Source organism: Balaenoptera borealis (assembly GCF_965194805.1).
Source record: "Balaenoptera borealis genome assembly, chromosome: 1".
NCBI lineage: Eukaryota > Metazoa > Chordata > Mammalia > Artiodactyla > Balaenopteridae > Balaenoptera > Balaenoptera borealis.
In genome coordinates, this window is record NC_138860.1 from 159,551,994 (window position 1) to 159,578,077 (window position 26,084).

Genomic DNA, 26,084 nt, shown 5'->3' on the forward strand with positions numbered 1-26,084 from the left:
TACCCTACACAAGTGCATGCACATATATAAGAATATTCATAGCAGCATAACTGACAGATTATATTACATTCATAATAGATATAAATTGGAAACAACCCAAAACAACTTAGAATGGATAGTCTCATGCCATATATTCACACAACGGAATGATATATAGTAATGACAAGCTAATTAAAAATAAATAATACAAACATAATGTTTTACGAAAAAGCAGTTCCCAAAGTTGATTCCTTGTGTGTAATGTTCAAAAACAGACAAAACTAAACTACTATATATATTATTTAGGGATGCACACCTTTGTGGGGAGGAAGGGGGTTGTGATCAGAAAAGGAAGCTTCTACGAAGTTGGCAATGTTGTATTCCTCACAGGACCAGTGGTTACATGGGTGTTTGTTCCATAACTATTTGTCAAACTGTATTTTTTAAGTTTTATCATTTTTCTGCATATATGCTGTTATATTCCACAATAAAATGTTTTTTTTTAAATCTTTGATTATTCTTGGCATTAAATGTCATCCCTTTGTCCTCTACCCCATGCAACAATAAAGTGGTTAAATAAATTTTGATACATCCATTCAAAAGAATATATGTTGTCAAACAGACTAAGGCAAATCTATATACACTAATACAGAAAGTGAAAACAATATGCACAATGGAACATAATTTGTATTTTAAGAGGATGAAAATTTTCTGGAAAGATAAATAAAAAATTGTCAGCAGTGGTAGTTTAGGAGTATGGACCTGAGGATTTGGGGTGAGAAAACTCATTTTTCATTCAATTTTATACTGCTTGAATCTGTTTCTACTATGTGCCTGTATTAAGTCAGAAAACCAACAAAAAACAAATGTTAGGTAAAATGTAATTAGTCTATAGATCAGGCCTTGCAAAATTCTTCAACTTCCGTGTTACTTTATGTGGCCTCACTTTGGTTAGAATGACTCTCTCGTCTACTTTAGGCACAGGTTGATTCAGTATTGGCCTATTAAAATATACCTAGGGGGACTTCCCTGATGGCACAGTGGCTAAGAATACGCCTGCCAATGCAGGGGACACAGGTTCGAGGCCTGGTCCAGGAAGATCCCACATGCCATGGAGCAATGAAGCCCATGTGCCACAATTACTGAAGCCCATACCCCTAGAGCCTCTGCTCCTTAACAAGAGAAGCCACCGCAATGAGAAGCCCGCACACCACAACGCAGAGTAGCCCCCGCTCGCCGCAACTAGAGAAAGCCCGCGTGCAGCGATGAAGACCCAACTCAGCCAAAAATAATAAATTAATTAATTAATTAAAAAAAAATATATATATATATACACACAAACACACACCTTGGGAGGCAATGAAATTTTTACAAGTTACATTTCATAATAAGATCTTTGAAAAATCTTTTTAAAAAATCTTTTTAAAGGTATAACTGATATATAATAACTGCACATATTTACAGTGTACATATTTTTTTACATGTATCCATCCATGAAACCAATACCACAATCAAGATAATGAAAATATTCATCACCCTTAAAAGTTTCCTACACTTCCTTATAATTCATTCCTCCCATAACACTGACCCCAGGCAACCACTGATCTGTTTCTGTTACTATATATTAGTTTGCATTTTCTACTATTTTATACAAATGGAATCATAGACTATGTACTCTTTTTGGTCTGGCTTATTTCACTTAGATTATTATTTTGAAATTTATCTGTTTTGTTGTATATTTATTCTTTTTAATTACCAAGTAATATTCCATTCTATGGATCTATACATTTACCTTTTGATGAACATTTGAGTTGATTCTAGTTTAGGGCTACTACAATTAAAGTTGCTGTAACATGTATGTCTTTATGTGGGCACATTCTTTCATTTCTCTTGGGTATATTCCTAGGAGTGGAATGGCAGGGTTATGTGACAAGTATATGTTTGACTTTTTAAGGCAATGCTAAACTAGTTTCCAAAAGTGGTTGTATCATTTTATATTCCCATCAGTAGGATAAGGGAATTCCAGTTGCTCCACATTGTCATCAACACTCGATATGGTTAGTCTTAAATTTTAGCCATTCATTGATACATTAATAGTTACCTGATAATAAATTACTTCATTGTAATTTCTGTGTTTTCCTAATAATAAATGAAGTTAAGCATCTTTTCATGTGTTTATTTACCATTTGTATATCTTCTTCAGTGCAGTCACTTTTTAAGTCTTTTGACCAGTTTTTAGTTGGGTTGTATGTGTTATTATTATTGAGTTATAAGATTTATTTATATATTTAGATACAAAGCTTCTGTTGGATATATTTTTAAAAAAATTATCTCCCAGTCTGTGGCTTGCTCTTTTACTTTTGTCTTTTGAAGAGCAACTGTTCTGAATTTTTATGAAGTCCAATTTTTTTTCTTTTATACTCTGTGCTTTTCCTGTCTTATAAAAATCTTGCCAAACCCAAGGTCACTGAGATTTTCTTCTGTAAATTTTATCTCCTACATGATCAATGAACCATTTTGAGTTAATTTTTGTATATGATATAGGATAAATGTATTGTAAGGGCTAAAATTTCATGTGTTACCTTGACGCCCTTGTAACTCACAGTGCACCAAAAGCCTAAGCATGAATTCCCCTGCTTTTGCCAGATATGCCCCCATCCAACGGGAAACATTCCCCACCCAGCTAGTGCCCTTATCAGCCAGAACAGGTATATTTTATCCAGTCCTCAGCCTAATGGCTGCCATTTCACTGGCAACCCATGGAATTTTTTAAACAAGCCAGTCGTATCCTCCCATGGGAACTAGGGGGCACCTCATCCTATTGGTACTACAAAGTCTGTCTCCCATGGCCCCTGTGAGTTCACTCCATTCCTGAGTACAACCCCTGTGGCTCTGCATGACAGGCAGTGTCCTCCCTGGGCTGTGAGTCTATCTGACTAATAAACTATCAATCACATCTCTGTTCAACGTTGGGTGTCATGTATTTGGCTATCTCATAGTATTTATTTTAGGGTAGGGACTCCCTCCTTTACCAGTGGGGAAGGGAACCTCAATAGGGTTGAGGGTTTTGTTTTTGTTTTTTGTTTTTTTGCATATGTCTATCCAATTGTGCCAGCATTGTTTGTTGAAAAGTATATCTTTTCCCCATTAAATTACCTTGGCACCTGTGCTGAAAATCAATTTACCATGTAGGTGTGGGTCTATTTCTAGACTCTTTATTCTGTTCCATTGATCTATATATCTGCCTTTATACCAATACTGCACTTTCTTGATTACTGCAGTTTTGTGGTAAGTCTTGAAAGCAGGAAGTGTGTATCTTCCAACTAGTTCTTCTTTTTCAAAGTTGTTTTGGCTATTCTAGTTCCTTTGTATTTCCTTATCAATTTTTGAATCGGCTTGTCAATTTCTACAAAAAAGTGACTCTATTGATTACTTTATGCTCAGGTAAATTACAACATTAGCTTAAACAAAATATAACTGGGAATGTGACAGAAATTTTATGAATTACATTTTATAATAACAAAAACCCTTTGTAGTATCTGTTTTAATTCTTTCTGTCCATTAGTGGTAAAACTATGACTTAGTAGTGACTGGGTAGATAGCCTTAGGGTCAACCCAGACTTCACCTCCACAGTGTCCAATTTGTTTTATAGATCCCATCTCCTTCATAACTCCTTCTTCCCTTCTGTATTACACTCTGAGCCTTGTTTTTGGTTCTCATTCTTTAATTAATTATTAGTTAACATCCCCTGAAATCCCGGCTTCCAATCTGGTCCCTATCCAATCCACCCCTCTACTGTGACCAGAGTGATTTTTCTAAAACACAAATCAGATCATGTTACTCTCCTCTTAAAATCATTTAGTGACTCTCCAGACCATCTATAACAGTTAGTCATTTGTACATTCAAAATATTTTTATGCCTCCAGTATGCTCCAGGAACACTGCTGGGTGCTGATTCCAAACTCTCTAGCTTAGCATATGAGTCTCACCATGAAGTGGTTTCTGAAAATATCCCCAGGCACATTTCTCAGCATTGACTCACATGAACCAGTATGTATTATACATTGTTTCCTCCGCCAGAAATGCCTTTCCCATCTTCTTCATCCAGCTAACACTTACTCAGCTTTCAAAATGGTACTCAACATTACCTCTGCTGGAAGCCTTTTCTACCCATCCTGACTCAGCCCCTCCCCTGAGTTTTCACTTTATCACAGAACTTTCCACACTGAATTATAACCACTGGTTTATTTCTTTCCTTCATTAGCTTGTAAGTTCCTTGCAAGTCCAAATCATTTCTAATTTGACTTTGTTCCTACATCCACTAGCACAAGGCCTGGCACATGGTAAGTTCTCAATAAATAATAACAATAATGCTAATTAACATGTGAGGTACTATTCTAGAGCTTTACGTATATTATTTCATTTTCATGATCACCTTGTGGAGTAGTTCAGTTGCTCCCAGATTTTATAGATGAGGAAATTGAGGCTCACAAAAGTTAAGCAACTTGTTCAAGGACATACTGCTAACAAGTGGCAGAGGAGGTCCATTTAAACCCAAAGCCTATATTCTTTTTTTTTTTTTAAAAGGAATTCCTTTATTTTTATTATTTATTTATTTATTTATTTATTTATTTATTTTTAGGTTGTGTTGGGTCTTCGTTTCTGTGCGAGGGCTTTCTCTAGTTGCGGCAAGCGGGGGCCACTCTTCATCGCTGTGCGCGGGCCTTTCACTATCGTGGCCTCTCTTGTTGCGGAGCACAAGCTCCAGGTGCGCAGGCTCAGTAGTTGTGGCTCACGGGCCTAGTTGCTCTGTGGCATGTGGGATCTTCCCAGACCACAGCTCGAACCCGTGTCCCCTGCACTGGCAGGCAGATTCTCAACCACTGCACCACCAGGGAAGCCCCAAAGCCTATATTCTTAAGCACTATCAAAACTGGTTTCCTGATAGTTTAATGTATGAATGGTTAAATGAGCAAATGCATTTTTCAACTAGCCGGCCTCTTATTCAATTACCCAGTTAATTTTGAATACCTGGGGAAATTCTTTCTGTAGGTTACTGCTCAGACATCTGTGTGATTCTGGTTTGGGATCCCCTCGTTCCAGTTTCCTCAAGAGTGTACTTCTTTCCATGAGTAAGTGTGCAATCTGTTCACTAGGGCTGCTCAGAGCTATTTCAGACAAGCCTTCTTCATACAACATTTCGACCTCCTTTATTTGCACTTCTGTTAGGAAGAAACACCAGAAACAAAATTGTTAAAAGAAATGCAGGCAAATATCTAAAAAGTAGTGGGAAAAGGTTCTCAAAAGCAGTAGATATTCTTACTACTTGCAGAAGTTTAACATTTGTTCTTGCATAACTTTAAAGTGTATTGTTGTTTTAGTGAGTGCTTACTATGTGGCAGGTATTGTACTAAGCATTTGAGATAAATCTATCTTATTTAATCCTTACAACAACCCAGTGAGGTACGAACCATGATTTTCCCTTTTAAGAAATGAGGGCTCAGGCACCAAGAAACCAAGAAACTTGTCTACAGTCACTCAACTAATCCTGCCAAAATTCTCGATGATTTCAATATTCAGGTAGATGATTATTCCAGCCCCCTGGCTTTTCAGTTCCTTTACCAGCTAACTTCCAAAGATCTAGTCCTCTACCCCACCTCAGCCACCTACTCCACAGTAATTCCCTAGACCTGGTCATTAGCCTCTATAGTTTCTGTAACCTCTCCCTAGCTTCAGTTTCAAACATCTTATCCTACAATCATCCCTTCTTATGTACTAGCAGTTCAATTTCAATCATTTTTGACCATACTGGAAACTATCATCCATTGACTTGAAACACTTTTCAGTGTTCCTTATCCCATTCCTGTTCTCACTTTCTTACCCAGCTTAGATTCTATAGCCCATCATTACAATCACTCCCTTGAAAACATTCACAACTCTCTTGCCCCTCTTTCCTTCCATTATACTTGGTGACAAAACTCCAACCTGTTTAAATCCAGCTCTTCACCAGCACACTCCAGAAGCTGGATGTGGCTACAGAAAACTGCACAGGCAGTGCGGACTGGTTTCATTTCAAACTCACGACTACTAACCTCAAGTGAGCCCTTACTGCTGCCCAGCAGTCCTCCTACATTCCCCTGCTTGTTTCATCCCTCTCCCTCATCATATCTCTAATACCTCCTTCCCCATCCTCACTCTCAGCTGAATACCCTACTTCTTATTTCACCGAGAAAAGAGAAGCTCTCTGAAGAGAGCTTCCACAAGCTCCCCTACCAAATCTGCCAGCTCCACCGTACTCTTCCCTCCTGTGAGATGTAACAAACTACTCTTGCCTCCTAAGGCCAGCACCATCCCCGCCCCCCTCCCCACCTTGTGCACTGGATCCCATTCCCTCTCCTCTCAAAGATAAAACTCCTGCAGTTGACTCTTATCTCTATTGCCTCATGGAGCTTTCTTCCCAACTAATCATCTTAGAGACATGGTATAACATCTTCCATTAAAAACAACAGTGATGAAAACAACAAAAGTTTTCCTTCAAATTCATAACGCCCTCCAGCTCCTCCACCATTTGTTCATTCCTCTTTGCAGCACAACTTCAAGAAAGGATCAAAAAAAAAAAAAAAGAAAGGATCAAAAATAGCCATGTCCCCTCCCCTTCTCCTACCATTCTTTCCTGAATTCACTCCAATGGCTTTCATATCCACCACTCCACAGAAACAGCTCTCCTCAAAGTCACAATGACCCCCATGTGACCAAATCCAATGGTCAATTACCTGTCCTCACTCCACATAGCCTATCAATGGTATTTGACCCAATTGTTCCCTTCCTTTTCTTAAAACACTTTCATCATTTCTCTTCTGGGACACCACACTCTGCTAGATTTCCTCCTACCTTTCATGCCACTCCTTCTCAGACTCCTTTGCTGATTTCTTACCTTTCCAACCTCTAAACACTGGAATGACCTAGGGCCCAGCTCTGAATCTTCTTCTTTTCACTCCCTAGGTTATCTCCTACAGTCCTAAGGCTTTAAGTATTTGCTATATGCTGATGACTCCCAAATTTACATCTCTAGTTCACAATGCATTCCAAACATATACAAAATTGCCTACTTGACCTTTCCACTTGGATGTCTAATATTCACATCCAATGTAGATGTCCAAAAGCAAACTCTTTACTGTCTTCCCCAAATAGGACCTCCCATGGTATCCCCCATCTGAGTAGTTAGGAACTCCAATATTTCAACTGCTCAGGACAAAAAGCTTTGGGTCACCAGTGATTTCTCTCCTTTTCTCCCACCCAACATGAAATCCGTTATCAAATTATGTTAGCTCCACCTTCAAAAGACACCCTTTAATTATAGAAGCATTTCTGATGTGATTGAGGTATGTGTTCCTAAAACAAACAAGCAAACTTGTATTTTGCAAAACGGCTCACTAAAAATAATGGAGCTTATGGAAAAAAGGTTGGCATAGAGCGCTCAAAACCTTTGTCATTGTGTAGCTAGAGCGCTATAAAAAACACTGACAATCCTAATATTATACTGGTAGATTTAAACAGATGTGTCAAATTCCTAAAAAATAAAGGAATATAGGACTCTGTTTTCTTTTAAAAAATCAGGTTTACTGTAAAGGTGAGCTAACGAAGGAGCTGAGTCTGCAGAATTGGAAACAAAAGCAAAATGCAAAAGATTAGTAATATCTTTGCAATAGGCACTTCCAAGACAAAACATGTGGCGAAACAGCCCAGAAGAGGAATATGGGATGAATGGGCTTTATGTATAAACTCCAAGGCTTGCTGGTGGGCCCAAATCATTAACATGCTGGGGAAAATTACATGTGAACTTCCACATTATAGTGACATCACTCCCCTACTTCCCAATCCTTCATGAGCTAATTTATGTTAGGAGCAGGGCATAGAGTAGCTTCTGCTTCCTACAGTATGGCAGATTAGAGCCCTGAACAACCCTGCTGCCGAGAATAACTAAAAATGTCAGAAGAAATTTTTAGAACTCTTAAAATGCAACCACCATATGAACAAAACTAGAATGCAAGCTTTTAAACCAGCAGAAGAAAACTCAATTGTCCAATGGATAACAAAAAAGGGGAAAAAAATGAAACCCGAGTGTAGTACATATGAATTATGTCCTGTGATTAGCTCAATTTTCTCTGCACCTGAGATTCAAAATACAGAAAAACTTTCCATCAACAGACCATTATGAAAGGAAGTTCTAAAATGAAAAAAGGAAAATGATCCCAAATGGGATATCTGAGATGCAAGGAAAAATGCTGAGCAAAGAAAATCATAAATGTGTGGCAAATGTAAATAATCATTGACCATATATCATAATAATATCTAATTTATGGAGTTAAACAAATACAGTATTCTAAAGGGGTCCTATCTCTATCTTCCCTTGTAGCTTTGGAGCACTTAATAAGGGCATTTCCTGAGCCCTTAACACGCTAGGTACTTTACGAGGCCAGTGCTGTTGAAAACACGGAAACCAGGAAGACTAGAATGAGATCTCTGCCCCAGAAGAGCTGACTCAGGTAGTTAGGACATAGTGTGGTAAGTGCTGTAATCGACATTAAAGAAAATCACCACTCTGTACTCTCTCACACACATTTGAGAATATTTCAGAATGCATACCTTAAAAAGACAGGCAGAAAATACACCTAAAACATTACAAGTAATTTTCTTTCTTTTTTTTAATAAATGTATTTATTTATTTACTTTTGGCTGTGTTGGGTCTTCGTTGCTGCGCGCGGGCTTTCTCTCGTTGCCGAGAGCGGGGACTATTCTTCGCTGTGGTGCATGGGCTTCTCATTGTGGTGGCCTCTCTTGTTGCAGAGTACAGACTCTAGGCACGTGAGCTTCAGTAATTGTGGCTCGCGGGCTCTAGAGCGCAGACTCAGTAGCTGTGGCGCACGGGCTTAGTTGCTCCGCGGCATGTGGGACCTTCCTGGACCAGGGCTCGAACCCGTGTTCCCTGCATTGGCAGGCGGATTCTTAACCACTGCGCCACCAGGGAAGCCCTACAAGTACTTTTCTTGAGGTGGAGGATATGTAGTAATTTTTTTTCCTTCCTTCTACTTTTACACATTTCCCAAATTTTCTGTAATTGTCTCATGCTAATTATTAGAATTAGGGAAAAAATTAAAATTTACATGTTTACAAAAGGAAAAATTACCCGGTTTGAGTTGGAGCCCTTTAAACTCATGTCTAGGCTGCTTGCTTTCCTTTTCGTAACCATGAGAAAATGCTTCCTTTTCCTCTGGTAAGTTACAGACACGGTTTGCATAATTTTCCACCTAAGAAGAAAATAATACATTTTCTTACAAGTCTATGAAGTGAAAGAACCATTAAGAGATCACCATACTATCAATGTTTATAATCTAAAAAATAAACAGAAAATTCAACTTTGCTTAAGTGTGGGTCTCTCTCCCTAAACTTCCTTCCAGCTGTCATATGTTATCAGACACTGTTTCCCATAGATAGGATGACACATCACCACAAATTTCTGGGACAGTCACAATCGCTGATATTTTTTTCCATTAACAAATCAGGTTTCAAATCAAGTCTCCTTATCTATGGTTTAGGAAATATGGTCATGATACTCAGGAACAGAGAAGTATCTACACAGTATTTTATATCTTAAGCAAAACTCATGATTAAGATGTCTTAAATGCTAATAGGAGCTTGTATTAAAATAAACTTGGGTATTCTTTAAAAATAGTTTCTGATTAATATGACAGCTTCACAAAAGGCACTTTTATGTGGCTAATAATAATAGATTGAAAGCTAACTATATGCTCCAGGTACTGTTAAGGACATCAAATATTGAGTTTTCACCACAACCCTATGACACTGTTATCTCCCACTTCATAGGTGAGGGCGGCTGAGAGAGGCTGACAGACTTGCGTTGTCAAGCAAAGCAGAAAGGGAGGAGCCGGACTTCACACTGAGGTGGGCCAGAGCCAGAGCCTGAGCTCTTACTATGCCAAATTACTTAGAAGGAGACTACCAAAATAACTGCATTTTGCTGAATTGTGTTGAAGCCTTTTTCGGACAACTGCTCAGAATATGAACAAAAAGCTGAATGATATAGTAGAAGGAACACAGAACCGCAGTCCAACTTTATCACTCCCTGGTATGCTTCAGTTTCCTCCTCTTTAAAATGGCAGGAACAATACTACCTATTTCTAATAATAACAGCTATAATTTATTGAATACTTGCTGGGTGCCAAGTACATATGTGAAATGTTTTATACACGTTAATATGTGTAAACCTCACAAATCCTTTTGAAGGAGCTATTATCTTCTCAACTTACGGAAGAGGAATTTCAATCTTAAAGAAGCTGAGTAACTTGCCCAAGGTTACACAAAGAGTCAGTGCCAAAGGCAATTTTTCACCCCCAACTGCCTAATGTTAAAGTTCACGGTCTACTATGCTATCCTGCTTTTGTTCTAAAGGAGCTGTACTCTTCTTTAAGAGTTTGGAAATCAAACTGCCCTCTAAGAGTTAAATTTAAAAATCAACAAGTTAGCTGAGCTGAGCTGTCAAAACACAACAGTGATCTGCAAGCAACCTGAGAAAATTTTATTAACTCATTTAAAGAAAGTAGCTTATATGTAAGAAAGTAGGTTGATCAGTACTGGACACATCAAAAAGAGTGATTAAAGAGTCAAAAGGTGCCATTATCTGCTCATCTAAGGGCTAGGTACCCTGGTTCTAGGATATAACAGGTCCAGAAATAAGGGCAGGTATGGATAGCTTTATGGTGTAAATCTGGCTATCTTAGCTAGTGCTCTAAAAAATTAGAATCATTTGTTCAGCAAGTAGACATTTGATTAAAATTTGGCTTCCTATGTAGTGTACTTGTAGGGAAAAAAGGCATCAGTCACAGGATATATGTGTCTGGTTCCTTTGGCAGTTATATTTCTTACTGTCAACTAAAAAGCTGGTATCTATTTTTCTACAAACTTCTCTGTGAGTTTGGTCAATACAAGGTCACCTTTGAGAAGCAGATCCACTCACAGTACGCGGACTAATCAGGTTTCTAAGCCTACTAGCAGGAGAGTCAGCTAGAGGGTTGGTTATTGAGACAAGGATGAATTTACCAAGATAATGAAAGCAGCTTGAGCAGACCTATTTGGATATTCAACTAGTCATCTCTGGGCAATGTCCTATACATGTACTCTATTGGAAACCAATACAGCTTGTTGATATATTTCATTTTAAAAAAAATGTACATGTGAGTGCTTTGCAAATTACACAGTGATATTCAAATGTTGGTTTTTAATATGTTAATATAATGAATGACAATGAACAAAACCACAACCATCTTTTTTTCTTTTCTTTTTGGCTGCGCTGTGCAGCATGCGGAACTTCCCTGACCAGGGATTGAACCCATGACCCCTGCACTGGAAACATGGGGTCTTAACCACTGGACCACCAGGGAAGTCCCAAAACCACAGCTATCTTAAAACTTTATGATATTAGTTCTTACTTCTTTAATTTCTTCCATGTGCTTCCCTGACAGCTCTTCTAGATTTCTGGTAGCAGTCCTCAGCCTGTCTTTGCTATAACAAGCACCAGACAAAGTAGAGTTGTTCTTCTGTAAAGGCAAGGAGTTCAATCCCTTCTTTCTCAAGATGGTGAAGTAAGTCTTCTAATTGAACTTTTCCCTTGATAAAAGAGATAAGCATATGTGTATGTATACACACGTGTAAATATACAACTGAGCATGCAAGAAATCTCATAGGTAGAGTTAGACTCTCTACAAAGTATAGTTTAGTTTTCCTATTAATTAATGGTTATGTTATCCATTTATAATGAGCACTTACATGAAACAGCTAGCAATACAAAAAATATTAAAGCTTTGAAGATTTGTATTATATCTTCTAAAATAAGAAATGACATGAAATATATGCATTAAAAAAATATCAGCTTTCTGTCTGCCCAGTTCTGAGGTTTGCAATTTAATAATCTGAAAATCTCCCAAAGGCCCCTTGCGATGTTATAAATTCCAAAGAAGTTTCTGTCTATTCTTTTGAATATTTAGAAATAAAAGGACTCCTCTGGAAGCTACAGAGCCCATTAATTCTGTACTATCAAGGAACTATTTTGCTCACAGAATATGTCTTATAATTTTTGTTGACTTCTAAGTCATTCAACCCTCTTCTAAATCTTCTTGATCTAAGCCTGCCATCGATATTGTCTTTAATTTTTTTTAACTTGGAAGTAGTCATGCTACATAACAGCTTGCACTACATGGTGGGGGAGAGATAAATGTCTGGTGATTGATGAAGTGGTACCTGTGTTACTAGAATCACTAACTGTGAATAAGACTTGCTGGTACAATCAAACATAACTTTTAACCAAGTTAATCTGACCCAGATTGTAGGGATAAGCATAATTGTTGTTGTACTGCAGCTAGTCTACATAATTATATTCAGTTTTGCTTTTTAAGAGCAAAACTATATTTTGATTATTTTTATCTTTTCTTGCTAAGTTTTCCAGAGTCTCATCCTTTTCACATCAACAGTTTTTGTGGACGATATACAGAATGTTAATTATCATCTGATACATTAAAAAAAAAAAAAAAAGGGACCCAGATCTGAATCTTTGTGCCCCCATGTGTCCTCCCCATGACTTATAGCTAAAAGTCTTCTTGTGCTCCTCCCCACCCTACCCCCATTGTCTGGTCTGCACTCTTACCCTCCTCCCTACAAGGTTTTTTAGCACTATTCAGTTCCTTGTGGTTTTAGTCGTGGGTATCAGAGCACCCAAGACACTAGGAATACATTACGTTCTATGAGGCCTATTTGGCAATACAGAAAAATGCTTATGTTATAATAAAGAGAAAAAGTAGACGTAAAGGTATCATTACAACTATGTAAAAACCAGACACAGAAGGAAAAGAATGGAAGCAAATACATCAAAATGTTAAAACACAGTTGTGATAAACTGATGAGACTGTGAATAATTAGAAAACAAATGTTTGAATTATTACATGTCCTATACTGTGAGTTGCTTGCCCCCGGAGAGTAGCATAACCCCCACACCCCATGTTGTGGGGTGGAGTGGGAAAGTCTGAGGCTGGAGGAAGTTGAAAGGAGAAGGGGATGGGGGATACTGAGAATACCTTTGGATCCTTGGCTTCTGGGAGCTTTGGGGTATCGGAAGGTAAGCAGGGATATAGGAAGAGGGGGCTTGGCTGGTCAGGAGGGCGGTAGAGGCTGCAAGTCAATACCCAACTCATCCAAGCTCCTAGACTGAACACCCTTCTAAAGCCAGAGATCTTTAACCTCCATTCCACTTAGTCATCCATGCCCATGGCTACAACCAAGCTCTTGCCATAGCCTAAACTACTGTTAAAATCCTGCAGATCTCAGCTCCAAATGTCCCACTCTGACCACCACCTTCTGCTCTTCTTTGTGTGTGTGGTAAATTCATGAAACTTAAAATTTACCATTTTAACCATACTTCAGTGTAGAATTCAGTGGCATTAAGCACATTCACACTGTTGTGCTATCATCACCACTATCCATTTTCAGAACTTTTTCATTATCCCAAACATAAACTCTGTACCCATTAAACAATGAGTCCCTATTTCCCACTGTATTCTACTTTCTGTAGCTGTAAATCTGCCTATTCTAGGTACCTCATATAGGTGGACTCACACATTTGTCCTTTTATTTCTGGCTTATTTCCCTTAGCATAATGTCTTTAGGTTTCATCCACTTTATAGCATGGATCAGAATTTCCTTCTTTTTTAAGGTGGAATAACATGGCATTGTATGTATTTTGTTTATCCATTCATCTGTTGATGGACATTTGGGTTGTTTCCACCTTTTGACTATTGTGAATAACGCTGCTATGAACACTGGTGTAACAAGTATCTGTTTGAGTCCCTGCTCGTTGTTTTGGAATTGTTGGATATATAAATCTATGTTTAACTTTTTGAGGAACTGCCATAAAACTATAAATAATAACCATAGTAATGGGTATGAAGTTGTTGCTCTCTTAAACTCTACTTATTCTATAATAACAGTTGAACTCTCCAGTCCCTGGACCATTACATCCTCTCTCAAACTACCAGAAACTCTTTGGCTTCACTTATTTCCCCCTCAAGCCTGGACCCAACTGTTGTTCATTTCAATCAATCTCTCACCAACGTCCCCAGTTATCTAGCTCCTTGTCCCACCTTCCCCGCAAATCCAAACCCAGGGGAAAGTGTGACCATTTGACTTTTCTCTGCCTATTTTAGTTTGCTGAGTTGCTGGTAGAGAAAAATGCAACAAGTATGCAGACTGGAGCCACTACAAATCCATGGTCTGCAGCCTGAGCCAAGCTCCTTTACTTGCATAGGTCATTCTATGCGCTTTGCCAGCTTCTGCTACCATTTCACTCGGTAAATATTCAGGATTTCCACCTCTCCCGTCAAACTCCAAATCTCACCTCTCCCCTCTGCTGGTCGACGACCTTGTCTCCCACAGCAATAGTAAAACTAAGGCCATCATAAAACTCTGGAAGCTTCTTCTGCTACCACCAATACACTAACCTTCATCTTTAGAGATCCTGCCCTCTTTCCCTCCAGGAGGAGCTTTCCATCCTCCTGACCAAAGCTAATTCCTTCACCTGTGTTCTAGATCCCATCTTCTATTGCTTCCTCAAGGAAGCTTTTTCTTTTCTGTTTGCTCATTATCTCCCTCTCTATTGACATTGTGCCCTTAGGTCAAGAGGTCTCTGATCTTGAAAATAAAGATACAAAAATAACCTTCTTTGATCCCACCACATCCCCCTCAAGTTACTGTCCTCTTTCTCACATCTTCCACACTCCTCAGATCACTGGATTTGGCTTCTGCTCTTACAACGACGCTCAAAATGCCAAATCCAGGGAATTCCCTGGTGGTCCAGTGGTTAGGACTCTACGCTCTCACTGCCGAGGGCCCAGGTTAAATCCCTGGTCGGGGAACCACAAGCTGTGTGGCCAAAAATTAAATAAATAAATTAATTTTAAAAAATGCCAAATCCAACTGGACGTGTTTCTGCTCTTTTTATATACGACCTCTGTGCAGTATCTGCCCACTCCTTTCTCTGTTCTATGATGCCACGTCACTTTCTCCTGTTTTCACTCTTACCTCCCTGGCCTTTCCTCCCCTGTGTTCTTCCTGGGCTCTTCTTCCACAGACCCATCAAACGCCACCATTCTTAAGGACCCTGCCTTTGGCTCTCTGCCCTTCTCACTATCATGGGGATGAATAGCTCGGGCAAAGGAGTCTGACATACCTTTGTTCAATCCCTGGCTCCATCACTTTATAGCTGTGTGACTAACACAAGTCATGTAACTTTTTAAAACTTTGCTTTCCCCCAAATAGAATGGATATAATAGTAATGCCTACCTCATTGGGTTGTTAGGAGGATTAAATAATAATCCATCTCTGCTAAGCTCCAGGTCTATCTAGAAAAAGTGGAAAGAAACAGAAATACACTGAAGTTAGAACAAATACAAGTGCAGGTGGCAGAAGCTGCCAGTTGTCCTTCAATATGTATTCTTCCCTTTTTCTACAGAAATAAGACACTTAATTTTTTTGACTGATCACAGGGATGCCTGCTTTCAGCTTGATACAGCTGTGTGACTAAGTTCTGACCAATGGGATGTAAATGGAATTGTGTGCCACCTAGCCTAGGAAATGTCCTTAAAGGAACAGGATGCCCTCTTCCTCTTCCTCTCCCTTTCTACCGGCTGGAATGCAGACAAGATAGCTTGAAGCTTGAGCAGCCATCCCAGACACCATGAGGCGGAAGCCACAGGCCATGGATAATAGAGTATCGCATCGCGAGAGAAGAAATCTGAGTCTTTGGCAATTTCAAAATGCTGCCCTATCAGTTCTGGGCTGCTTTATTCTTGACTTTTATGTGAGAGAAATACATTTCTTTTTCAAGCCATTACTATTATGAGTTTTCTCACCTTTACAGCTGACCAATCCCAACTACTCAGGAGGGTTACTGGAAGAATATGATACAAGAGCATATGCTGCAAACTAAACCTAGCTACATGGGAAATGGATACGGAACTGGACAGCCATTACTAGTCTATCCTGACCCATGAGGTCTTTGTCTATGGGTTTCCTTGTGAATCTGCTCCCATTTACTTGCTTCTCTACATGGATGGACCTTCTCTGCTTGCTTACTCATCAGCTAAAAACAGCCATCCAAGTCCTAAGCCTATGTAATTTTTCAGGCTGTCATTCCTGTTATCTACCTCTTAGTTCAAATTTATGAAAGAGAGACAATTAATTATTTGTTGCTCACCCAACAAATCATGCCCCTCTCTCCGAAGTTAGTTGTACAGTATTCCTCATTCAGTTAGCTGTGGCTGGGATAGTTTGGAAGTAGGGGTACAAATATGGCCACCAAAGCCTACTCTTTAAGCAAGCATTGGTGGAGAGGTACAAGTTCCAGGGAAGAGTATGTAGGCTAGGAAGGCAATACAAAATGAGTCTACTATTTAAGACCAATGCATATCCAACTCTCTAGTGAACAACTCAGTTTGAACAATCCACTCATCTTTCTCTTACACCTGCTCCTCCTTCTGTATTCCACAGTTAATAAAATCACCGTCAATATATAGCTTCCCAAGCCAGAAACCTAGGGGTTGTCCTTAGCCCCTCCTTATTCATCCCACTCTCATGGACAACCAGTCCTGAATTTGTAGACTCTACATCTTTTATAATTTTCCAGTTCATCCTCTCTTAGTTTAGCTTCTCCTCATCATTTGCCCAACTTAGTGTAATAGCACCCTTAACTGATTTCCCTGCTCCTGGGCTGGCCCCCGTCCCATCTGTACTCCACAAAGCTCTCAGACTGACCCTTGTGAATGCAAGTCACTTGCCGCTTAACATTCGTATTGCTTTCAGGAAGAGTTCGAACACTTAGCTTGGCACCAGAGAGTCTCCGCAAGTTGGTTCTCGCCTGTCTCTCTCGTCTTATCTCCTGCCACACCTTGACAGCCCTTCATGCCAGTGTACGGATTGATCCCCATCATGCTGCTTATTCCATGACTTTGAATATTTGGGTCCCTCTGCCTGGAATCCTGGGTCCTTCTACCTGTTCTGCTCTGACATCCCAGAACTCACATTTTTCCAGTGGATTTATTGAGACCCGATAGTTGAGTAATTCGAAAATTCTAAAAATGCAGATCTTGAGGTAATACAAATTCATTCTTTGAATTCTAAATGCTTTGACATCTAAACTGTGCCTAAAATTGCACATAACAAAGTATACAAGAATACTGTTCTTTAAAAGGAGATACTGAATAAATGCTCATTAAGTATCTTAAAAAGCCACTGTCTGCAAAGAAGCACATCCTGTAGCATTTTGGGGCTTCCAAAAATGTCTAGATGTAAAGAATGAGGCAGTAAAGCTGTCAAAGCAAACCGAGACAGAGACAAAGAATTTTAAATGGGAGGAGGGCAAAAAGAATGAGTGCAGCCGTTTCGACTTGTTCTTATTTCTCCTAGTAGGTGCCCTCCAACTACAGTGCAGGGGCCAGGACCATACCTCATGCTACAGCACATCTCCTGGCTCTGAGAAAAGGATGAACTTTGGATCCCATGGTCTTCGAGTGACATAAGCGAACACAGTAAAGAGTATGGCCATGAAAACTGAGATATGCACTTGGGTTATTCATCCTAGCCCTTCTTTCTTCCTCCTCCCCAAATATAATTTAAAACTTACAGATGTCTTAAATACAGTATATATTATACCTTTTATTCCTTTTCCATCCCTGAATAAAATGAGAAATACTTTTTTTAGAAGTTCAGAACAATGTAGCAATGTTTGAACTTAAAATAGAAAATTAAGTGAAAAAGAAAGGCAAAATGTACACTATAACTATGTAAAAAAGTATGCACATAAGCAAAGACTGACACAGAACAGAAAAATGAACTGTTGATATGTCGACCTCAGCACTACTGACATTTGGGGCTGGCTAATTCTTTCTTGTGGGGGGTTGTTCTGTGCACAGTAGAATGTAGAGCAGCATCCCTGGCTTCTACTAACTAGGTACCAGTTATACATCCCCAGTAGTGATGACTACAAATGTCTCCATCCATTGCCACATGTTCCCTATGGAGCAAAATACCCCCACACCTGTCCCGGGTTTAGAACCACTGGGCTAGGGGTGAGAGGAAAATTTTTTTAATTTTATGTTAATATTGCCATAATGATGTTTGTTCAATAAATACATATTGGAAGGGGAAAGGAAAACTCCTTACCATATAGCATCTAACAGCTTCTTTTTTCAAGAGTTAGAATTTATTCAGTTCCCATTTAATGTGAAAAATTGAAAAAGCTGCAGAACTTGTTTTTCTTTTCCAATCTACTATAAAAAAGAAAGCTGAATTTCTCAGTATTTGGAAACCTGACTTGGCTTTAAGCATGAACATCACAAATAACTGCTGTAATTGGCCTGAGCAATAAAAATATCTAAATCATTCTATCCCCACAAATACCTGTTAAAAAGGTACACTTTGCATATCTTCAAAATAACTTTACATTTAAGAACAGTAAGACTCAATGAGAAACACACACTTTAAGACAAATAAAGTTTTCCATGCTAAAATACAATTGCACTGGATCTAAATAAATCATATTCTATTTTTAAGGCCTCTCTGCTCCAGTCTTTTTAGGACTATTAAGCCTGCCCCCTTGCCAAAAATATTTATTTTCAATCATTCCTCCTGTTTTTTTTTTTTGTTGTTGTTGTTTCTTGACTCACATCACAAGGGATGTTTCTGATTAAGAAACCGACATGAAAAGGAGGCACAAGAACTGTTTCAAGCATCTCCTTTCCCGAAAATTCTATCGTATCACGGTTTTGGGTTCATGTGGACTTAAAGTTGAAATCTTGTTACATGATCATTCTGAATGATCTTTTCACATACATGAATGCATCACGAAAATGTATGTCTAACACAGTATTCACTTAAGCAAGGAACAATCTTCCTTCTTTATATAAGACTGAGATAAGCCCAAAAAATACATTTTGATTTTTTTCCCCTCCACTTTCAAAACACACTAGTAGAAATTTACTGTTTGTATTTACCAATGTGTGCTTCTCCATTCTCGTCTCTAGTTTACCCAAGACAGAAAGCTTGCCGTAGCACAGAGAAACAAAGAAAATCTTCCAAATGATGCCAGGACTGGAGAATGTGAAATACTTAGATACCCAAAGCATTGTAGCAGGAAAGAAGGAGGTCGTGTAGAGATGACAGAGGTGGTGGAGACGAATGGACATTCAGGAGTGTGCAGTGTGGACATTCAGGAGTGTGCAGTGTGGACAAGAAAGCGTGAGAATGGCTGCGGAATGAGCAGGATGAGAAAACTGGCGCTCAGGATAATGAGGGAAGTGGATGAGGTTGTAGCTTGAAAGGCAGAAGGTAACTGACTTGATGACGTCTGATGTTGAGGATACAAAAGGCCTCCAGAGCTTCATCAGGAATTAAAGTTCTGCATGGCGAACATAGGGCAAAACGGAGAAAACGGCAGTTCTTTGTTCACAGGCCGACAACCAGGGGAATCCGTGACTCGGTGGACTTTGTCATGGCCTGGACCTTCAGACGCAGTCTCTGTGCAGGGGTGAGTCTTCGCCTGGAAAGTGAGAAAAGGAACGTCTACCTAACAGACTGAGGGTTCTAAGCCGTCTTTAAATAAAAGCAGCAGCCTAATTCTAAAGGCCTGAGGCGGGTGGGTCCCGGGAAACCGGCGAATCCATCCTCAGGCAGAGAAAGGCCAAGCCAGGTGAGTCTCTTCTCCTGTCGTTTCGGGCCCTGCTGGGCAGAAAAGCGGGAAAGACCTGGAATGCTTAAAAAAAAAAAAAAAAGCGGAGAATAGCTGCTTTCCTCCTTGGGGCTGCGGCGGGAACCTCAGTAACCAGGCCGGAAATTGTCCTTTGGAGAGCGCAGTGAGTGTCTGGGGGCCGCTACGCTCCACCGCTGCTCAGCGGAGAGCTGCAGGTGCCGGTCCGGTCACGGGCGTCATAGCAACCGCGCTCTCTGCGGAGACGCCGCGTCCTTCCGGCGGGAACCATAGAAACGACACGCACCATTGGCTCAGGGGCTGTGCTTCCTGCCAGAGACCATTGCTACGGCGCAGACCGTTGGCCTCTGGCTTAGCTCCGGGAACGAAGGTATGGCTCATCCCATTGGCTCTACAGTAACCATGGTAACGTACAGGCGCGTATTTGCAACTTTTAAGTGTAAGTTTTGCCACAGGGTGTTTATAGTTCTCATGTAGCTTCCCGCCAGGCCTTATCGAGAGCCCCAGCCTAATAAACTTGGATTTATTTTTCTAGAAGTAACTTCATTCTTAAAGGGGGAGGTTGCTAGGAGTTCTGAATTTTAGGTCAGAATCTGTCACCTGGGTGGGGCACCTAAGACAAATCACAACACTTTTGGAATCGGCTTATTATTGTAAAAATGAAGAAACCGGACTTGACTAGAACTATCCCTAAAGCTGAAGTCCTTCAGAAGCCCTAAGCACTGAAAATTCGGTTTATGTGAACAGTATCCTCCACCTATGTAATGCAAAATAAAAATAAAAATTTAACATAGCCTCGGTTTTTATCATCTTCATTTAAATGCTCTTATTGCAAGATTCTAGTTAGTTCATCAAAGCTCGATTTTACTCATGTTTTGGGGCCCTTGCTTTGCTGGTATCCCAAACACATACTTGACATTTCTTAGTCTTATTCTAGTTTCTCATAGGATCCTTTCCAAAGCTTTGCCGGTTCTACATGCTTTATCTGGACGGATACTGTTCGCATAAACTACTTTCTAGAAGTGCTTCAATCTCTCCTTCTGGCACCAGAGCCCTTGCAAGTGTTTTTCTCTCTTATCTGAGATGCTCACCACCATCACCTCCAGCCCACTTAACTTCTGTGTAGCAGTTCAAGCGTCATTTCCTCCTCAAGGATACTTTCCTTAGTCCTCCGATCTAGATCAAGTTCCTTATTTGCTCTCACTGACTTATGTTCCTTTTCATTCTTAGGTTTTTTTTTTTTGTCCGAGCTGTGGCTTGGGGTTGAACCCGGCCAAGGCAGTGAAAGTGCCTCATCCTAACCATTAGACCACCCTCATTCTTAGTTTTCTTTCATTCTTTACACACTTCCACTTGCTGATTAAACAAACAAACAAAACAACTTCTTGGAATTTTTACATGTGTAAATACTGTTTAAATGCTCTGAATGGAAACTAAACCGAATTGGAAAACACTCTAAATAATTCCATTTAGGGTAGTGGTGGTTGTTTTTAAGCATTAACAAAACACAACAGAAAATGGTTCCCAAGGGAAGTAATAATTATGATAAAAACAAACATCAGAATCACTTCTAGTTCTAACTCCATTTATCCTCACTCTACAGTCAAAGATAATGACAGCCATCATCCACATAAGCTATAGATGTAGGGAAGAAAATCAGTCTTTTATTCCATGCCCCTTTAGTACTGCAGCCACTGCCTAGTCTGTTGCTTTTTAGGTTTTGCCAATTGGACCAGAAGTTAATTTAAGATTTTTGTTCAATGGGATTTCTGCCTCCAGAGAAGTCCTGATTGCTGCAGTTACTTTTCCTCTGCTTCCTGATTTAATGAAGTCACATTTCCTAAACACTTCACCTGAAGTATTTAGATGTATCTTAGCACTTCTGTTCATATCTTTTCAATTAAAGTTTATTGTACTTCTATTATCAGACACAATTTGGGCTACCCTTCCCAACTCACTCCATGAATTGCATTTTAACTCATTTATGTGAGGTAGAGTACTTGCTTCTACCTAGTCCTTAATGGTAGTGTTTCACATTGCACTCCGGACCATCCTATGGGTCATTTAGGGTATTTCTCTGGACTCCACTTCTTTTGCACTCCCAACTCAAAGTCCAGGACAGTGGGAGCTTTGAAAACACTGCCTTGCTAAGTGAGAAAAACAGCAATTGCAACCATTTATTGAATGTGAATTACGTGCCAAGTGCCAGACTCATGCTTTACCTTCACCATTTTATTTATTTAATCCTCACAACAAATGGTGTTATTTTGCAGAGAAATTATCGCCATTTTATAGATGAGGAAACTAAGTCAGGTATCTAAGTTTACAATGCTAATCGGTGGCACAGCTGGAAGGGTCTAACCCGGCTAAGATGATTCCAAAACCCATACTCTTTACCACCTTGTAATGCCTCCTTCAGGGCAGTGGGCACCAACTGGGCCCTGCATGGCCCCAGGTAGAAGCCCGGGTTAACTTTCCCTCAAGAGCAGTTCTAAAATATTTGAAAGGTAAATTCTTAACTCAAATATGGAGTGAGTCTAGGACAAGAAGCAAGGAGTAAATGTAGTGGGACAATCATCATTCTATAGGTAATCTATCTTTGGGGAGGTGTCCTTCTCTCCTACTCCCATCTTTAGTAAATTTCAAAAAAAAAAAAAAAAAACAACATCATCCTTTCCATTGTGTTGGCTTTGGGGCACACACTTTATTGTACTTAATTTTTTATATATCCATTTCCCAAACTAGACATGTTTATTCATCTCTTGAATCCTCAAAATCCTCAGGGCCTATCACATAGTAGGCATGAACAAATATTTGATCTTCAAAGCATGGCCATTCATGCATCCATAATCCCTTTTACAGTATGAAGAAGATTGATATTCAGGCCCCACATGTATATTTTGAGGAATATAATTCCCAATAAGCTCTTTTTTTTTTTAGGTGAGAAACAACTTGAATCATTTTCAAAATCAAGATAACATTCAGGTGAGTGTGTCAGGTGGTTTGGTCATACTGCTTTACCTTTGTTTTCATGTTTTATGAGTATTAAAAGACCTTTAAAAGACAAACACCAAGCAATATTCGTCTGCACACCACTCACTGCTTTTCCCCTTCATTTTCTGTCTTTAAGAAAGCAAAGGATTTATTCTAGTTCTCACCACCTGTAAGAGCCCTGGTCCACTGAACAATTTTTGATCCTATAAATAAAGGCTTTTTACTTCAGTTTTTGTCATGTATAAAAGCGGTATGTCGAGACAGAAGATCATCCACTATCTTCTCTTCTATCTCTATGCCTTTTCCTACTTCTTCCTCTGATAACAATAACTTGGTTTCTGAGTCTTTGGTTATAATAACCACAAAGGACCGACGTGAATCAAGGATATTAGCCACCACCACTTGATGTCGATAAATTTCCAAAGCATTCCGTGCACGATCAATTACAATGGAGGGGTCAGTCTCCAACTTAAAGGAAATTATAAATGCTTTGGGAGCCCAGTCTTTAACCAAAGGAGAAAGCATTTTTGGCACCATCTTCATTGTTATCTGTATTGGAAAAAGAGAAACTTAATAAGCAAACAAGGTTACTACCTACCAACCAGGTCAATCTCGAGGGAAACTAAAGAAGCAGAGACTCAGATGTTTGGCTATGTCAGTTTAAGTGGGATTTCTCACTTCAAACTTTTTAAAGCATATTAAATGCTTACTTAAAAGCCTTGCCTCTGTAGTGTTCATAAGGATGCCTGATTTCAAGGCTTCATACATATTCTGGGGCAAACCATGTCTTATGAATTAGCCCTGCTCTGCAAACCTCATCGCCATTAATAGAGCTCTAAAGAACAGCATTACATTTTCTCAAACATTCCCTTTTATTTTTTAAACCAAACCCTCAAATAAACAAATGCAAATAATCTGTTTATGCAAATGTTAGTTTGGCAGAAGCTCAAATAAGGTTGAGTTTTTAAACCTCTCAGCCTAAAATATTTCTTGCATTGCTAGACTGGCTATTTGATTCTATTTAAAAACTGTAACTTCTAAAAAAAAAATAAAATTGTCACGTACCATCTCAGCATTGAGGAAACAGAAGTGACTGTATTTTCATTCATCAAATACTACTATATTATTCTCAATCCCTTCTAAGGGGAATGTTGAGTCGTTTTGTGTACTTTCAAGATAGAACTAAGAATGACAGGAATTACAGGATAAACTAAAGCTCCCAGAATTTAAAAAGTATGAAATCACTAAGCTAACCGTCAGGATTTCTCCTCAAAGAGTTAGCAAGTGGGATAGGGATCACATACCCATTCCCCGCTTTATTTTTCTCCTTAGCATTTATCACTACCTAACATAGTATGCATTTGACTTACTTATTGTCTCCTCTGCAGAATATAATCGAAACAAGGGCACACTATGTTTCTTTTCACTGCTTTATCTCCAGGTCCTACAATAGGGCCTGGCATATAGTAGGTACTCAATAAATATTTGTTGAAGAAATGAACAAATGAACTATTCTACAAAGTCAGCAAGTGCCCCACAGGTAGTTTCTCCTATTTAAATTCTACTTGTATCACCCAGTAAATGACTAAGAATTCCCTCAGGTTCCAAGTAGCCAGATCATCTCAGCATCTCAACCACACCACTACCTTCCCCATACCTCTTCCTTAAACTGCAACAATAACCACCATCTAATCACCCCCCACCACTCTCTCTAATTCACCTTTCATACTGATGCCAGAATGTTCTTCTCAAACAAAAACTTTATCTCATTCTCCTACTTTGGTTTCCCTTGGCTCCACAGGATAAAGTTCAAGCTCCTTAAGAAGGAATACAAAATCTTCTACGTAGGAAGCTGTCTCTTCAGTCTGCCCTCCATCCCCACCACTCTCCAGGCTCTCCAGCCTTACCAAACAACTTCAGTTCACAACACACTGCCCATTTCCAAACTCCAGTCGTTTACTCTATCTGGAGTGACCTTCCCTACTTTGTCTGGTACACCCTCTGCTCATCTTTTAAAACCCAGTTCAAGCCATCTCCTCCAGAAAGCCTTGACTTTCCCCGAGATTCACTCACCCCATGCTCTGACTTCACTTTGTACGTACCTCTACTAGAGCATTTATCACTCTGTACAGTAATTATGTCTGTGTCCAGCAACCTCACTAGATTGTGAGGTCCTTGAGGGAGAGCGGTGTCTTAGTCATCTCTGATCCCTAGTGCCTAGCACATACGGAATGCAGAAAGGCCATCTCCAGATCAAAAGGAAATTAACCCAAGATTGGTTATAGGGAATCAGATCTCTGGAAGAGAAGCGCCCATCACCTGCAGTGGGCCCCCAGATGACTGGATCTTGTGTTCAGGCATTTCAGACACAGGAACATAGAAATCTGACACGGCCGCAGCCAGGTAAAACATCGCAGAAGAGCCTGCAAAAAGAAGCACAGGGTGTAATAAATCGGAGAAGGGTATGGGGTCAGCTCCTTTTCAACTCAGGTTCCCCCGCTGTGAGAGCCGTGGGTAAAAAGGGGGTAAGGGGATGCGCGTCTTGGGGGAAAGGCTCTGCCTCCCGGTACGATGGACACCTAAAGGCACGCACCTAGAGGATTGAGCGCCTGGGCTGCAGCCTGCAGTAGATGCAAATAGTCTGCCAAAGTGGTGAACTCTATGGCCAGGAAGGTGCCGGCAGCCTCAGCCTCCTGGTAGCTCCGCAGAGCCGCAGCGAAGCCCGGGAGTGCCTTCTCCTCTGCCTCCAAGCTCAGCAAGCCCGAAGCCGCTTGGCCGGAGGGCCGCAGAGCCGACAGCCAGGTCTGGGGCGGGAAGCGGTGGGCAAAGGGGAAGGCAGAGCGAGCACGGTACAGAAACAGGACCCCATAGCCCGCGGCCAGGAAGGCTTCGGCCGAGGTAGCACCGCGCCGCCCGCTGCTGAAGTTGTCCAGGAAGCGCACAGGCCGGGCTTCCAGGGGGACCTTGGTGCCGCCGGACGTGACCAACACTACCCGTCGGCCCTGCGCGCCTAGCCTGGCGGCGAACCGAGCCATCACCTCGGCCCAGCGCGCAGCACCGGCGGGCTGGGGGAACTCGGCGACCAGGTCCACTGCCGCCATCGGTCCCGGAACGCGCCGCGCCAGCGCAAACTACAGGGTCTTCGGCGCCACGCCCCCTGCCCCGGTACCTGGCCCACGCGCAGCCGCAATAGTGAGGGGGCGGTTCGCTACCAAGCGCTGCAAGCCAGCGCCGGGTTTCTGCAGGTCTGGAAATGCGTGCTGGTTCCGCCCCACAGCGTGCGCA

The 26,084-nt window shown here is 40.4% G+C and overlaps 2 protein-coding genes across 10 annotated transcripts in view; both read right to left on the reverse strand.

The window, feature by feature from the left end:
* The window catches only part of CCDC30 (coiled-coil domain containing 30), a 156,535-nt gene extending 144,919 nt beyond the window's left edge, over window positions 1–11,616 (reverse strand). For all 5 annotated transcript variants that reach the window (XM_082387700.1, XM_082387699.1, XM_082387698.1 and 2 more), the window contains exons 1-3: window positions 11,488–11,616; window positions 9,168–9,288; window positions 5,012–5,202 (exon numbers count right to left, since the gene is read on the reverse strand). In XM_082387700.1, coding sequence (XP_082243826.1) covers window positions 5,012–5,202; window positions 9,168–9,288; window positions 11,488–11,505 — 330 coding nt within the window. In that variant the 5' untranslated portion in view covers window positions 11,506–11,616. The remainder of the gene's footprint in view (window positions 1–5,011; window positions 5,203–9,167; window positions 9,289–11,487) is intronic.
* PPCS (phosphopantothenoylcysteine synthetase) lies at window positions 11,559–26,051 on the reverse strand (the record flags this gene model as incomplete). 5 transcript variants are annotated; one of them, XM_082389050.1, is made up of 4 exons in its annotated part: window positions 25,393–26,051; window positions 25,119–25,222; window positions 15,386–15,444; window positions 11,559–11,665 (listed from the first exon to the last, which is right to left on the reverse strand). In XM_082389050.1, the coding sequence occupies exons 1-4, from the start codon at window positions 25,898–25,900 to the stop codon at window positions 11,650–11,652; spliced, it is 687 nt and encodes a 228-aa protein (XP_082245176.1). In that variant the 5' UTR covers window positions 25,901–26,051. The 5 variants fall into 5 exon arrangements, with proteins under 5 accessions (XP_082245176.1, XP_082245179.1, XP_082245175.1 ...); XM_082389053.1 differs by lacking the exon at window positions 15,386–15,444 and having other exon boundaries at window positions 11,561–11,665; XM_082389049.1 differs by lacking the exons at window positions 11,559–11,665; window positions 15,386–15,444 and adding an exon at window positions 22,476–23,348.
* Window positions 26,052–26,084: the final 33 nt, after the last annotated feature.